Here is a 12,000-nt window from a genome sequence, read left to right on the forward strand (position 1 = left end):
AGAGAGAGAGAGAGAGAGAGAGAGAGAGAGAGAGAGAGAGAGAGAAATAGAGGGAGGAGGAAAGGTAGCAAGATCAAAAAAAGAAAGTTCAACAGAGAGAGACCACCACCCTGGAAGTAAGGGACTGGAGACAGAGTTAGAGGCGTTTGGTCTCACATAAGAAGCCCTGGAGGTAGAGCAACAGGAGTGGCTGACTGAGTGGGAAGGTTGGCTTGCCCTGGGATGGTCCCTGAGTGATCAGGCTGCGCTTTGGGGTCGGTGGTGCAGTTATTACAGGGCTAGCACCCATGGGGTTGGGTGGCTGCAGTGTGTTCTTTCTCAGATACTCCTTGGAGCTAACAGAGTCTCCAAATACCATTCCCATCTGTCCCCACATGGTCTGGCCCCCCACCCACAGGCTCCTCCCGCCTCTCACCTTTGTGCCGGATCACGTAGTGGCCCAGGAAGATGAGCAGGATGAGTAGCAGGAAGACGATGAAAGCCACAATGCCACCGATTATGGCATGGTAGGTGCTGGAGGATGAGGGCACCGGGCTGGGGTCTGCGGGGGGAGGGGGATGCACAGAGTCAGTTAGGGGACAGCCCTTACCTTACTTAGCATTCTCCATGGGCTCCCGACACCCTCACAGAGCCCCGCCTGGGGGCAACCAAAGGGAGAACAGAGTAGCTACATACAGCAAGGCAAGGCGACAAGCCTTCGTTTATGGGCCAGTGTGTCGCCCTAGGCCTGGAAAGTAGTCATTACTAAAGAAAAAAAATTGATGTCTTCATGAATTAATAGATAAATAAATCTGCTCCCACTCAACCATCAAAATAGTCCTTGACCTCATACAGTAGCTTGACCTGGATCAAAATTTATTACTTTACTGCTTCTTTCCAATCCCTCTGCCCCTCTCCCCAGTGTGCTCTGTTAGGGTCTTCTTTCCCCACCGTTCACTTCCTCCTACCCATGGCTCTGCGGTACTCAAGGCAGTGCTTCTACACACTGGCTTGAGATCAAATAGAGAAGGAGCAATGAAAACCTGTTGAGGCCAAAAATCAAGTATGGGCAGCACAGAGCATCTTAAAAAAAAAAAAAAAAAAAAAAAAAAAAAAAAAGATAGATGGCCTTGTATGTTCCCTCTTAGCAGGAAAACCCAAATCCTCTATTAGTAAACCCCAAGCCCCTACCCTATCCCAAACAAGGAGCCCTGAAATTCTGTCTTCACCTTGCCAACCTGTCAAGGTTTAGAGACTAGGGCTGAATTGCTTTAGTCAGGATGGTCGCTGTCTCTGCCGCTGAGAAAACAGAATTCCCTGCAGCAGCACAGACTGTGGGTGGTGAGTGGGAAGGACAGCCCCGCTCTCCTCGGGCACCCAGACAGACATCCGAAATGAGTACACAGGCCTGGGACACCTTCTGAGGAATCCGAGATTACACGAGCTGTGGCTAGGATCTGCCCACCCTTGGGAGAGTGGCTGAGTCTGCCTGGGCTCAGCTTGAGTCTGGACGCCTCATTGGCTTCTTCTGTAGCTTTTTCTTTCCTACCTCATGTTTTCTCAGGCTCAACTGGGCCAGATTTTTAGTTCCTTGCCTATGTGTACCTTCACTGAAAAGAAAACAGTTGTGCCTTTTTTTTTTTTTTTTTTTTTTGGTCTGCTCTGCTTGGGAGGGAGGAGAGGATAAGTCCAGTTTCTGTGGGATGCTGGGGGGCGGTGACAGCATAACTCAGAGAAGTAGAGAAGTCAGGTGGGAGGAGTTTTTGCGTTGTTTCTCTTGATGCAACTCCTATAGAAAGTGAACCCTGGGTAATCATGACAGAGGGAAAGTAAATGGAGATTCCTTGGAAAAGCACAAGTTTTCCCTGCCAAAACGACTTCTGTGATCATCCGTTACAAGGCCCTGTCTGTGGGTTAATTTAATTTCATTCTGGGCAGGTTTTCAGGCCGGCTGCTCTTGGAAGAAGATGCAGTAACTCTTTCTACCACCAGGCGTCAGCACCGACCCCAGACACAGCCAAACAATTTCCTGGGTTTCGGTTCTGCCCAGGGCAGAGAGCAGAACATCAGCAAGAAAGCAATGGCGAGGCAAAGGCATGAGGACTTTCTCTCGCTGCCAAGCACCGTCAGGCGAGCTGGTCTGGAGAGATCTGGGGGCAGAGACTGGGCCTCAGCGCTTTGTCTTTGCTCCTGGCATTGTACAATAGCCTTGTTTGTTGTGCTGAGGTGGCTCCCACACACTGGGCCCTTGGAGTGGGAATCATCAAACAATCATCAAACCAGACATTCTGACACTGAGAACTCAGGCTTTGTGGCCCTGGGGGGTCGGGCTGTGGTCCTCCAGCCCCCTACTTCCTTACTGGACATTTCAAATCAGGGAACCTTCGACATTCCTGACACAAGTCACTTCCTCTAGGCTGCAGAAAGATTTGTAAAACTTCTAGCTGGATACCACTGTCATTGGGAATCTCCACTTCCTGCCAGTTTGCCATAAAGACCGCCGTGCATGAGCCTGTCACTTCTAAAGCTGCGCTTTGTCATCCTAGTTTCCAGAAGGACTGTAGGGAGGTAGCGTCCCCTGGTTCCTCTGCGAAGAGATCTGACCATTTCTAGGCACAGTTCAGGGTAGTTTCTTTTTATTCTGCCCGGACACAGTATGGTATTTCGAAGGTCTTCAGAAAAAGACAGCAGCAGCAGACATCCCACACGTGGTTCGAGGAGGAGAACTAGGAGCACAGCCCATCAGCTAGGTGCACATGTGTCCCCTCGCCTTGGAGAGGATCCGGAATTTCCAAGTGCAGAATCCTTATTCTTGCCAGCAGGGGACCGTAGGCCTGCAAGATGGTGCCAGTGGAGCCACTGTTCCTACATAAGGGTGGCCGAGAGCCCTCCCTTCTACTGATGCCTTACTATTACACATTCCTGGGTGAGCCTGGAGCCTAAGCTCCCAGGACCCTTCTTGTGGCTGTGTTCCTTGTGCTCCACTCTCAGCAGCAGTGAGCGGAAACCATCAGGAGGTTGAGGATGAGGGTGAGGAAGAGACAGTGAGGGGGGTGCTGGGAGAGGCTCACCGTTCACATTGAGAGTGAAGTAGGCCGTGTAGCTGCCCATGTTGCTGATGGCTGTGCAGCCATAGGTGCCGCTGTCGCTCTTGTTGAGGAAGGGGAAGATGAGGGCACTGTCCTGCGTCATCTTCAAGGGTGGCTCACTGCCCTCCTTCACCCACAGATACTGCTGGGGGCTGTTGAGGTAGAGAAATCAGCAGTGTTCAGAAGAGCACAGGCCAGGGAACTAAAGGGAAACAAAACTAGGAGCAAGGAAATGAACCCTATTTGATGAGGCCTGGGAAGTCACAGAGGCCAGAAATACTCAGCTATCCAGGGGTAGAGGAAGGGAGGCCTCTGGAGAACCTTCTAGAGAAGGTAGAGATTTCCTAACTTATATTGCATTGTAACTTTGCTCCTTTGGGAAACGAACATGCTAAGAGAGGGGTGCCACCCATCTGCTACTTTGAAGAACAAAAAACAAAGCATAGACATTGTCAGACAGAGCTGGGAGGTGGAAGAGTCAGCTCAGACAGTGCAGAGGAGAAGGGAAGACGTTGCTCAATGAAGATGACCATCTGGGGGCACAGGGGTGTCTGGGAGATGAGCATGTAGATCTTCTTACACCGGATTGCCACGACCCTCACAGTGTAGCAACAGCTTCTGGCCTTCACGGGGATGTGGTGGGTCCGGCCTGATCATTGCAGTTGGTGTGTCTGTGGAGAAGGGCATGGTATAAATACATAACTCTCTAGGTTGCTTAGGAGATGGTTAAAATCTTTAAATTACCTAGTTACACACCACAGCTTCTGTTTTAAGTGTCTCGGGAGCCCAAGAGGAACAAAGACTGTCCTCTTGAGAGCTCCGGTGAGCAAAGACAGCACTTGCTAGGGAATGTTTGAGCAGCTGGTGTCACAGCCTCCTAAGGCCCATCTTTGATGGAGCCGGTAGATGTCTTCACAGAGCTAAGGAGGGGAATGAGTGGTTCATCTGTGCCTAGCCAACTGCCTGGCCCAGACAGACCCTACCACATAACAGTAAAACAAAGGAGCCTGGACCTGACTCTTCCCTGAGATGACAACCCCTCAGTTCTGTCTTCTCCATAAGGCAGCTGAGAACTGGGAGCGACGCTTAAACACGAAACATTGCTTTGAATGGTCAGCGCAAACATGAAGTGAAAGCTTTGAAACAACAAGAGATGAGGGTCATATTTTGGCTGCAAAAAAGCACTCACACAATATAGATGGGTTTTGCAAAGGAATAATGGCATCTGCCACTGACGCCAAAGGGCTGCTTGGGAGGGTAGAGCCAGATGGTGGCTTAGAACAATACCACCAGATGCTGGGTTAGGACAGCAGATAAAGAGCGTGTGCCTTCCCCAAGGGTAGAGCCAACCTTAACAACCAGTTAATGAATCTGGTCCAGTCAAATCAAACAGCACAAAGAAAGTCAGGCCAGGTAAGAGAATGGGTGTTTGGGGGCTGCAGGTCACAGAAACCTCCAGCACACCGCCCAGAGTAGATAGGATTTGGTGACTGAGTGCAGATCCCAACTGGTCCAAAAAGATCCCTGGGAAGTAACTGTCAGATGCTTTTTGGAGTTCAGATGGGGAAGGACCCTCTTCACCTGGCCACGGACCAGGGATCAGGAGAAATGCTCAAGGCTAGCAGCCTCACACTCAAAACTAATAATTAAAGAATACCTTACAGCAATATACAACTTTGAATTTTATAGAGTTCTTTCATAAAGAATGTTTCATGTACCCTCAGGATAACTCAGTGAAGCAAGCAGGACTCACAGGGAGATTAAACACTTTGGCCAACATGACAGAGCTTGCAAGTGGCAGCACTGCGGCTGGGATCCAGGTGTCTGCTGCAAACTGACAGTCAGCTGAGCAGTCAGTGACACCTGCCCGGTGTGAGAGCTTGAATACCAGGCCTAGCCAGTGGCTAACCAATACTAAGGTTAGGAAGAGTAATCACCTTGAGTGCTCAGTACAATGGAAATTAAGGGGATTCATTGTTTATGAAAACTGTCTCAGATATTTGATAACTTAGGACAGTAAACGCCTCATGTCATAACTCTCTGTCCCTGGTCTTTGTACTTTATTCTCTCCCCTTTAGTTCTACTTCCCAGAGAGGTTGTTTTTGAAAATTTCCAAAGTTCCTCAAGTAAGAAACTTTCAAGTATTCATTTCCTCAGAAGTTTCTGTCCATGTGGAAGACATGCTGATCATAACAAGGGGACCAAGACCTTGGAAAGGCTGGGAGTATTGGTAGTGACAGTGACCAGTGTAGGTCAGAATCCAAAGAAAAATGACAGAACTGGGGCAAAGATAGGCATGCCTTGTAGGGAAAAGGCCTGGAAATATATGGTTAAACCAGAGAAAATGTGCTTTCCTTCCCTAAGTACTTTCCTGAAATCAGAGAATGTAAGACCAAGAAGTGTGAGAGAGTTCTGTGTTTATCTCTCTTATTTTTCAAATTAAAAAAAGAATCAAGCTCAGTGGAAGAAGGTAATTTTTATAATATCACACAGCTAATAGAGGAGATAAACTAGATAATTCATCCTGGGACTCTGTATTTGCTAATAGTTACCATTATAATTTACAATCTAGCTCCATCACACTGGCCTAGACCACAGGTTGGTAAACTTACCCTTGTGCTAAATCCTGCCAGCTGCACCTTTTGTAAATAAAGTTTTATTGGGACACAGCCAAGCTCATATGTTTGTCTATTGTCTGTGGCTCTCTGAGCTTACAATATTTTTTACTGGTCGCTTTACAGAAAGAGTGTGTCAGCCCTTAGCCAAGGCCTGCAATCTCCTGTCTCATTTTCTACCTGTACCCTTAGCAGCACGCAGTGATTCATGTGCAGTCACCTGCGCTGTCCTTTCTCCACTCCCTCACCTCATACTTCGTCCCCCACACACCTCAGCCCATGACCTACACAGCACTTCAATGCGTTGAGAAGTGGATCTGTCAGCTCCCTTTAGAGATTCATGGTTCACAGAGCACACGATGTTTGCTCCATCATCCTCCCGGGTAACCTGGAATGTCACTGAGCTGCTCACAGTGAAGGTTTTCCCATTGGGATCTTCCTGTATTTTTTGTTCTCCTGGAAAGCAGAAATAGAAACACACAGACAGCAGACACACAGACAGTCAGACACACACATGCATGTGTGTGCACATGCACAAAGTGAGACCTAACATGTAGGGCTTGTGTGGCCCCACTGTAGACATAGATGGTGGGCTTCTACTTGGACAACCTTAGGTAGCTGTGAATGGGATGTGTACACACAAGGAGAATGTAGGCCCAGATATGCATGAGTGTACATAAAGTGTCCATCCCTCCATTCTTTTTACACCATGCCTTACACACCCAGAGAAAGACAAATACCCTCTCCCACCACCACCACCACTACCAGCACCAGCACCAGCACCACCACCACCACCACCACCACAACCACCACCTATCTTCCCAGGACAAACTCATCCTGTAGGTTGCGGGCAGAATGTACTCACCACGGAGTTCCTGGTCACCCTTCCTCCAGGTGAGATGGGCAGCAGGTTTACTCCCGGAAGACTGGCAGTTCAAGGTGGCTGTATCCTTTTCCCGTAATGATGATTTGTAGCCAGTGATGATGGGCTTCTGTGGGATTCCTGCCATGGATATGGAATGGCCAGAATAGGAAGGAGAGGCACCATGAGGTCACGCTTTGGCTGTCCCTGTAGAGATGGCTACTCTGGGAGTCAGGACAGCTGGGTTCTACTTTGACTTAGAAAGATGGATAGAAAGCTAGAGAAATCATTTTTCTCTTTGTCTCCTCTCTGACCACCAAAAGGAAGGCCAAAGGAAGGAGGTGTGGTAGTGGGGAATGCGTCATAACTGAAACACAACACTCGACCAGATATCCAAGAGCACAAGTGGGTAACCACAGAAATAGTGGGATGCACAGGCAAGCAAAGATGCAAACTGAAATAGCAGAGGGAGATAAGGGCATAAGAGTCACTGGGGAAGTTGTCTTGAAAATCAAAATTACACGTGCTTGTCTCATAAAATTTTGGGAGACAGGTGGAGCAAAAATGATCATTCCTCATTACAACTTGGGAAATCCCTGCTCAAGTAAAGAAAGAGACTTGTCCTATATCAAGCAGTAAATATAGCAGAGCGGATTTAAACTCAATTCCCTTTGCATTTTTATCCCACCTGAAGAGAAACACAAGTTGACCTTTCCCTGAATCCTTGGAGACTTGCTTGGCTTGGAGGAGCCCACCTAGAGAGGTTTGTTTGTGAAGCAGCATGCTGTGGAAACCCTGGGGGCTTGGGAGCCTCACCAAGCACAGTGACGAGGGACTTGGCGGTTCGCACAGGCATGGTGAAGATGGAGCAGGTGTACTCGCCCTCATCTGCCAGGGCCACGTTGCTGATGCTGATGCTGAGCTCATGAGGAGTGGAGCTGACAAGCTGAATCCGGTTGTCTCTGAGAGCTGGGGAAAGTGGGAGCATTGGAAGCCAGGTTTCTATCAACATCTTTTGCACTATCTGCCAGTCCCAGACCAGTTTCTTCAGGGCAGGGGGCCTGTTAGGGGGGGTGGGGAGGAAGTGAAATCTGCTCCTGAGTTTGAGCGTCTTTAGGTCATTCTGTGCTTTTTCTGGGCCACTGGGCATAGAAGCCTAAGAGGAACCCAGAAAAGTAGGTCAGATCCTTTGTGCTTCTTTGTGAGGTGCCTGGGGCAACACTGATGTCAGCTGCCTCTTAGGGCTTTTGTCAGGGGTGAAGCCATTCCAGGGTTTTATAGGACCAAGGCCAGGTGCATGGCTCAGGTGGGAGCTTTAGTGCTAAAGTTTCTGGGGAGCTAATTCCTTGCATGCTCTTGGCTTGTTACTTCTTCATATGGGCCATCTCCATGTGTTCCCAGCTCTGTAGGGCTTGCTCCCTTCAGCTCTGTAGCCCCTCTCAAAAGCCCATGGTTCCCAAGGGGAGAAACAACTCATGGGACACTACCTCTCTTTTCCCCAAAATACAGCGTCTGTTGGGCAGGATTAGACCACTGCAGGGAGGAGTCCTCATGGTCTTTCACCTGGCACTTGAGCACCACGGTGCCGCCCGCCACCACAGTCTCATCAGATGTCCAGGGCTGACTATCTGCAGGATCAGAGGAGGGTTAGAGTTTGAAGTACCTTCAGCACTTCTGACCATTTCTGGGTCAAAGTCTACCTCATCTAATTCAGAGCATCCGTGACGTTGGTGGAGGCAAGGTCTTTGTGTAGTTTTAAGGCTCTATAGGGGAAAGAAAAGAAGTGGTGGTGGTGGTGTGGTGACAGAGGAGACAGACCTTATTTTATTCTGCTTTGAATATACAGAAAACCAGCTACTTGTTGAATGTTTTCTGAATGACTGACAGGACCACAAACATCAAGATGAAAAAGGGCGCCCCCAAACTGCACATATTATATGACTGTACACATGTCTTTCCCTGTGTATTTTAGTTCTGTCATTCATATTTGAGGACACACAAGCATATCTTTCACCCCGTGTTCTGCCTTTCTGCCACCACCTATGTACAATAACAAACTTGAGAAATAGTTCTCACTAATAATCCCAAAACTAAACTGGGAAAAAGGCCAAACTAGCCCTTAGGTTGTACATTCATTTATACAAGAGGTGGCTAATATAACCACAAAACAAACAACAAATAAGAACTGAAACATTTTGACATGTTTTCCAATTCTTCTAACAATAACCTTGCCTTCAATCAAGTCCCTTGGGCATCTCCTTCAGCGGTTCTGCCCACTTCCCAGCACATAAACCTGATTCACCATCCTGATAACACACCAAGCAGTGAAGGATTACAGATCTCCCTTCTAGTGATGGAAGCATGCCTTCTAACCACTCTCTTCTTAGACAAGTTAAACAAAGCAAAACAAAACAAAACAAGACAGAAAAAGGACAAACAAGATGTCTTATGGATAAGCCCTTTGAGTCCCTTCCAGCCAAGCCTAGATGTAAACCCCTCAGACCCCCAGTACCTTCTTTCTTCATCCAGTACTGTTGTGTTCCCCGCAGTATGGATTCTGATTCTCAGTATTGATTCCTTCATCTTCAGAGTGACTTTCTGTGACCCAACAGCACCGAGCTCTGCAGAACTAATCTAAAATAAATACTTTCTAACTCTGATGCTACAACATCCACAAACTCTCCCTGCATCACGACATGACTTAACAGCCTTGTTCACATCGGGACAGGAAACCAAGAAACTTGCTTCTTACTCTCCTCTGTGCATGTTAAAAATGCCACACTCACTTTGGCACTAGTTTGACCCATCCCTTGTCCCCTTATCCCTTTGCTTCTTAGTCATCAGAAGCTCGTCCTGTCCCCAAGAGGCACACACGGAGCAGTCCTGACCGAGGGGAGGCTTCAAGGCATGGAGCTGACCCACTGGAATGCACATAAGCATCAGCTTTTCTGGGTGGTCATTTCCAACACTGGGCACAGAGAGCCTTGTGGCTAGTTTAACTCTTTAGCATGGTAGAGGTTAGAACAGAGGGAGATCTTAAGATTCATGCAATCCAATTCCGTCACTTTACAGACGTAGTCAGACAGGGAGAGATGAAAGGACTGCCTCAACTCATCCTCCTAATTGTACTTAGGACTAAAACCCTGCTCTTCTATCTTTTGGTGGAGTGTTCTTCATGTTGGAACCCTTTTCAGAGTCATCTTCTAATTTGGGAATTAAGAGATTAGTAAGCCGATGATGGAGCTGGCCGAGTCAACTTGGAAGTGATATAATTTATGAAATTTTTTAGTCAAAGGTTTGGGAAATATTTCACTTAACATAGCCATATATCAATTCCTAGCTGGCAGTGCCAGGTCTCTGGCTTCTGTTGAACATTTCTTCCTTGGCTGTATCTTCCCAGAGTTTCGGTATTGAGAGTATGTGTTCATCTGGAATTTTGGATAAGCCATCGCAGTACAGATGTCTCCATACTAGAGTGAGGGAAGGAGAGGCAGGGACAAGGGAATGTGGTGGTGCAAAGCTGAGGACTGAATGTCAAATGGGAAGGAGAGGGCTGTGCAGCGAAGAGGGAAGCGAGAACACAGGTGGCACATGAAAGGGAGATGGTGTGAGGATGAGCGCATCTGAGGAACGTTGAGATGAGGCACCTGGATTCTCACCTTGACTGGCCAGCAGGTCAGGGCTGCTCCAGACTGTGGAGCTGATGGCCTCGTCCAGTGGAGCCAGAGTTCCCAGCTCCAAATCCTGCTCCTGCCAGTATCCTGGGGAGAAAATCTCCATCAAGGATGAGCCCTGCACGTACTGCTACAGTTGGGGTCTACACTTTTATTATGGGGGTATGGGAGAAACTAGGCCCCTACTGAAAGTAGTTTCACCAGGATACCCTAAGAGAACAGGGTGACATTCACTCTAGAACTAAAAGAGGCAGCTATTTCCCTTCTGAAGGGGTGGGTTAAAGGAAGATGCTGAGTTTTATGTATCACATAATGTTAGAGCCAAAGAGATCTTAAAAGATCATCTTGTCTGGTTTTCCCACTTCAGAGATTAAGATAGTGACTCCCAGAAGACTAAAAGTAACTTGGTGGAAATCACGACAGGAAAATCAAAGATAACCATAGATTTTTCATGTCTTCTCCAGGATTCTTCTTTCTTTCTTTCTTTTTTTAAAATGCCATATTATCTACCAAAACTACTCTAAGTATAATAATAAGAATATACTTTCATGTTGAATCATTTTCTAAATCTGACAAATACTCTGGTGTTATCATTTCTATTTTGTAAGACTGAAGATTAAAATGACACCTAAACTCCCACAAATAGAACAAAGACTAGAAATTAAGCGCCTGGTTCCAATCCAAAGCTCTGTGTGTTCCCGGGTGAAACCCTCATCGAGGAAAGAACATCACAGTCCTTCTCAGCCTTTGTACCCTCTGGGATTCTCAATTCTCTTAATGCTTTCCCAGGAGACCTGCATCCCTCTCCTCACCTAAAATTCCCTTCTTATTCATCCTGGGCTGGAGGGGCTACCTCTCTTCCCAGTACACGGTGCCTAATATTTATTTATTTATTTATTTATTTATTTATTTATTTATTTATTTATTTATACAAGAGCCTCAGAGAACAGTTTTCCCAACTCCACCTGACAAGGCAGAGGGACAAAGAAACTGGAAGCGCGAATCTTTTCAGGATCTCCCGCCAGAGAGCCCTGTAGTAGCCAATCGCGTTCACAAAATTCAGTGAGGTCATCAGCTGCCGAGCAGAGACCCGAGCAGCCGCTGGTCCTGGGCCAGAGGCCCGGGAAACTTCGTCAGGGTCCCTGTGCGAGTTCCGCGAGTCTGCGACAAGGGAAGGAGGAGAGGGGGACAGTGGAGAAGAGGAGAGAAGTGGAACGTGGGCTTAGATAGGGTCCCTTGGGAAGAAAGGGGAGTAGGACAGGGAGAGAGTTGCTGAATGAGAAGAAAGGGAAAGAGGGGAGGGAGAAACGGGGCGGGGAGGTGAGGAGGTGGAGCAGGGTCCTAGTGTGGGTTCCCCGGGTCAGTGGCCTCCGTGGGAGCAGGTCTCCTTTCCTCTGTTCCTCACATGGACATCTCCCAGGAGATCTGAGAAACTGGCCTGGCCTGCCCAACTAAGGGAGGAAGAGCAAAGAAGAGAAAACACAAACGCTGTTAACAGGTACAGAGAAGCAGCAGGCCGGGGAAGGGGAACAGAGAAGCTTTGATGAATCAGGGAAGGCAAGGAAGGTGAGGACTGGGAGAAGGGGGCGCAGGCGCAGGGACTCCGCTGTCACGTCCCGCTGAGAGGCTGCCCATGGACCCCCAACCTGCAAGGTGCTGCTCTCTCTGGGCATCAGCGATGGAGGCAACTTGATGTGGGTGAGTGTTTCCTTTTATTTTCTGCGTTGTGTGTTTGTGGGTGCGTTGTGTCAACTGTGCTAAGGTGCAAGATGGTGGAGGAG

At 48.1% G+C, this 12,000-nt stretch overlaps 1 protein-coding gene across 2 annotated transcripts in view; it reads right to left on the reverse strand.

Moving 5' to 3' along the window:
• Nucleotides 1-12,000, reverse strand: part of Cadm3 (cell adhesion molecule 3) — a 28,949-nt gene that overhangs the window by 1,017 nt on the left and 15,932 nt on the right. Inside the window, exons 2-9 of one of the 2 annotated variants that reach the window (XM_004639950.2) lie at nucleotides 10,205-10,306; nucleotides 8,033-8,173; nucleotides 7,362-7,514; nucleotides 6,549-6,686; nucleotides 5,972-6,139; nucleotides 3,649-3,739; nucleotides 3,051-3,220; nucleotides 416-541 (exon numbers count right to left, since the gene is read on the reverse strand). In XM_004639950.2, the coding sequence (XP_004640007.1) occupies nucleotides 416-541; nucleotides 3,051-3,220; nucleotides 3,649-3,739; nucleotides 5,972-6,139; nucleotides 6,549-6,686; nucleotides 7,362-7,514; nucleotides 8,033-8,173; nucleotides 10,205-10,306 (1,089 nt within the window). The remainder of the gene's footprint in view (nucleotides 1-415; nucleotides 542-3,050; nucleotides 3,221-3,648; nucleotides 3,740-5,971; nucleotides 6,140-6,548; nucleotides 6,687-7,361; nucleotides 7,515-8,032; nucleotides 8,174-10,204; nucleotides 10,307-12,000) is intronic. The other variant, XM_004639951.2, reaches the window with a different exon arrangement.

Source organism: Octodon degus, unplaced genomic scaffold (assembly GCF_000260255.1).
Source record: "Octodon degus isolate 3935 unplaced genomic scaffold, OctDeg1.0 scaffold00116, whole genome shotgun sequence".
In the NCBI taxonomy this organism is placed as follows: Eukaryota; Metazoa; Chordata; class Mammalia; order Rodentia; family Octodontidae; genus Octodon; species Octodon degus.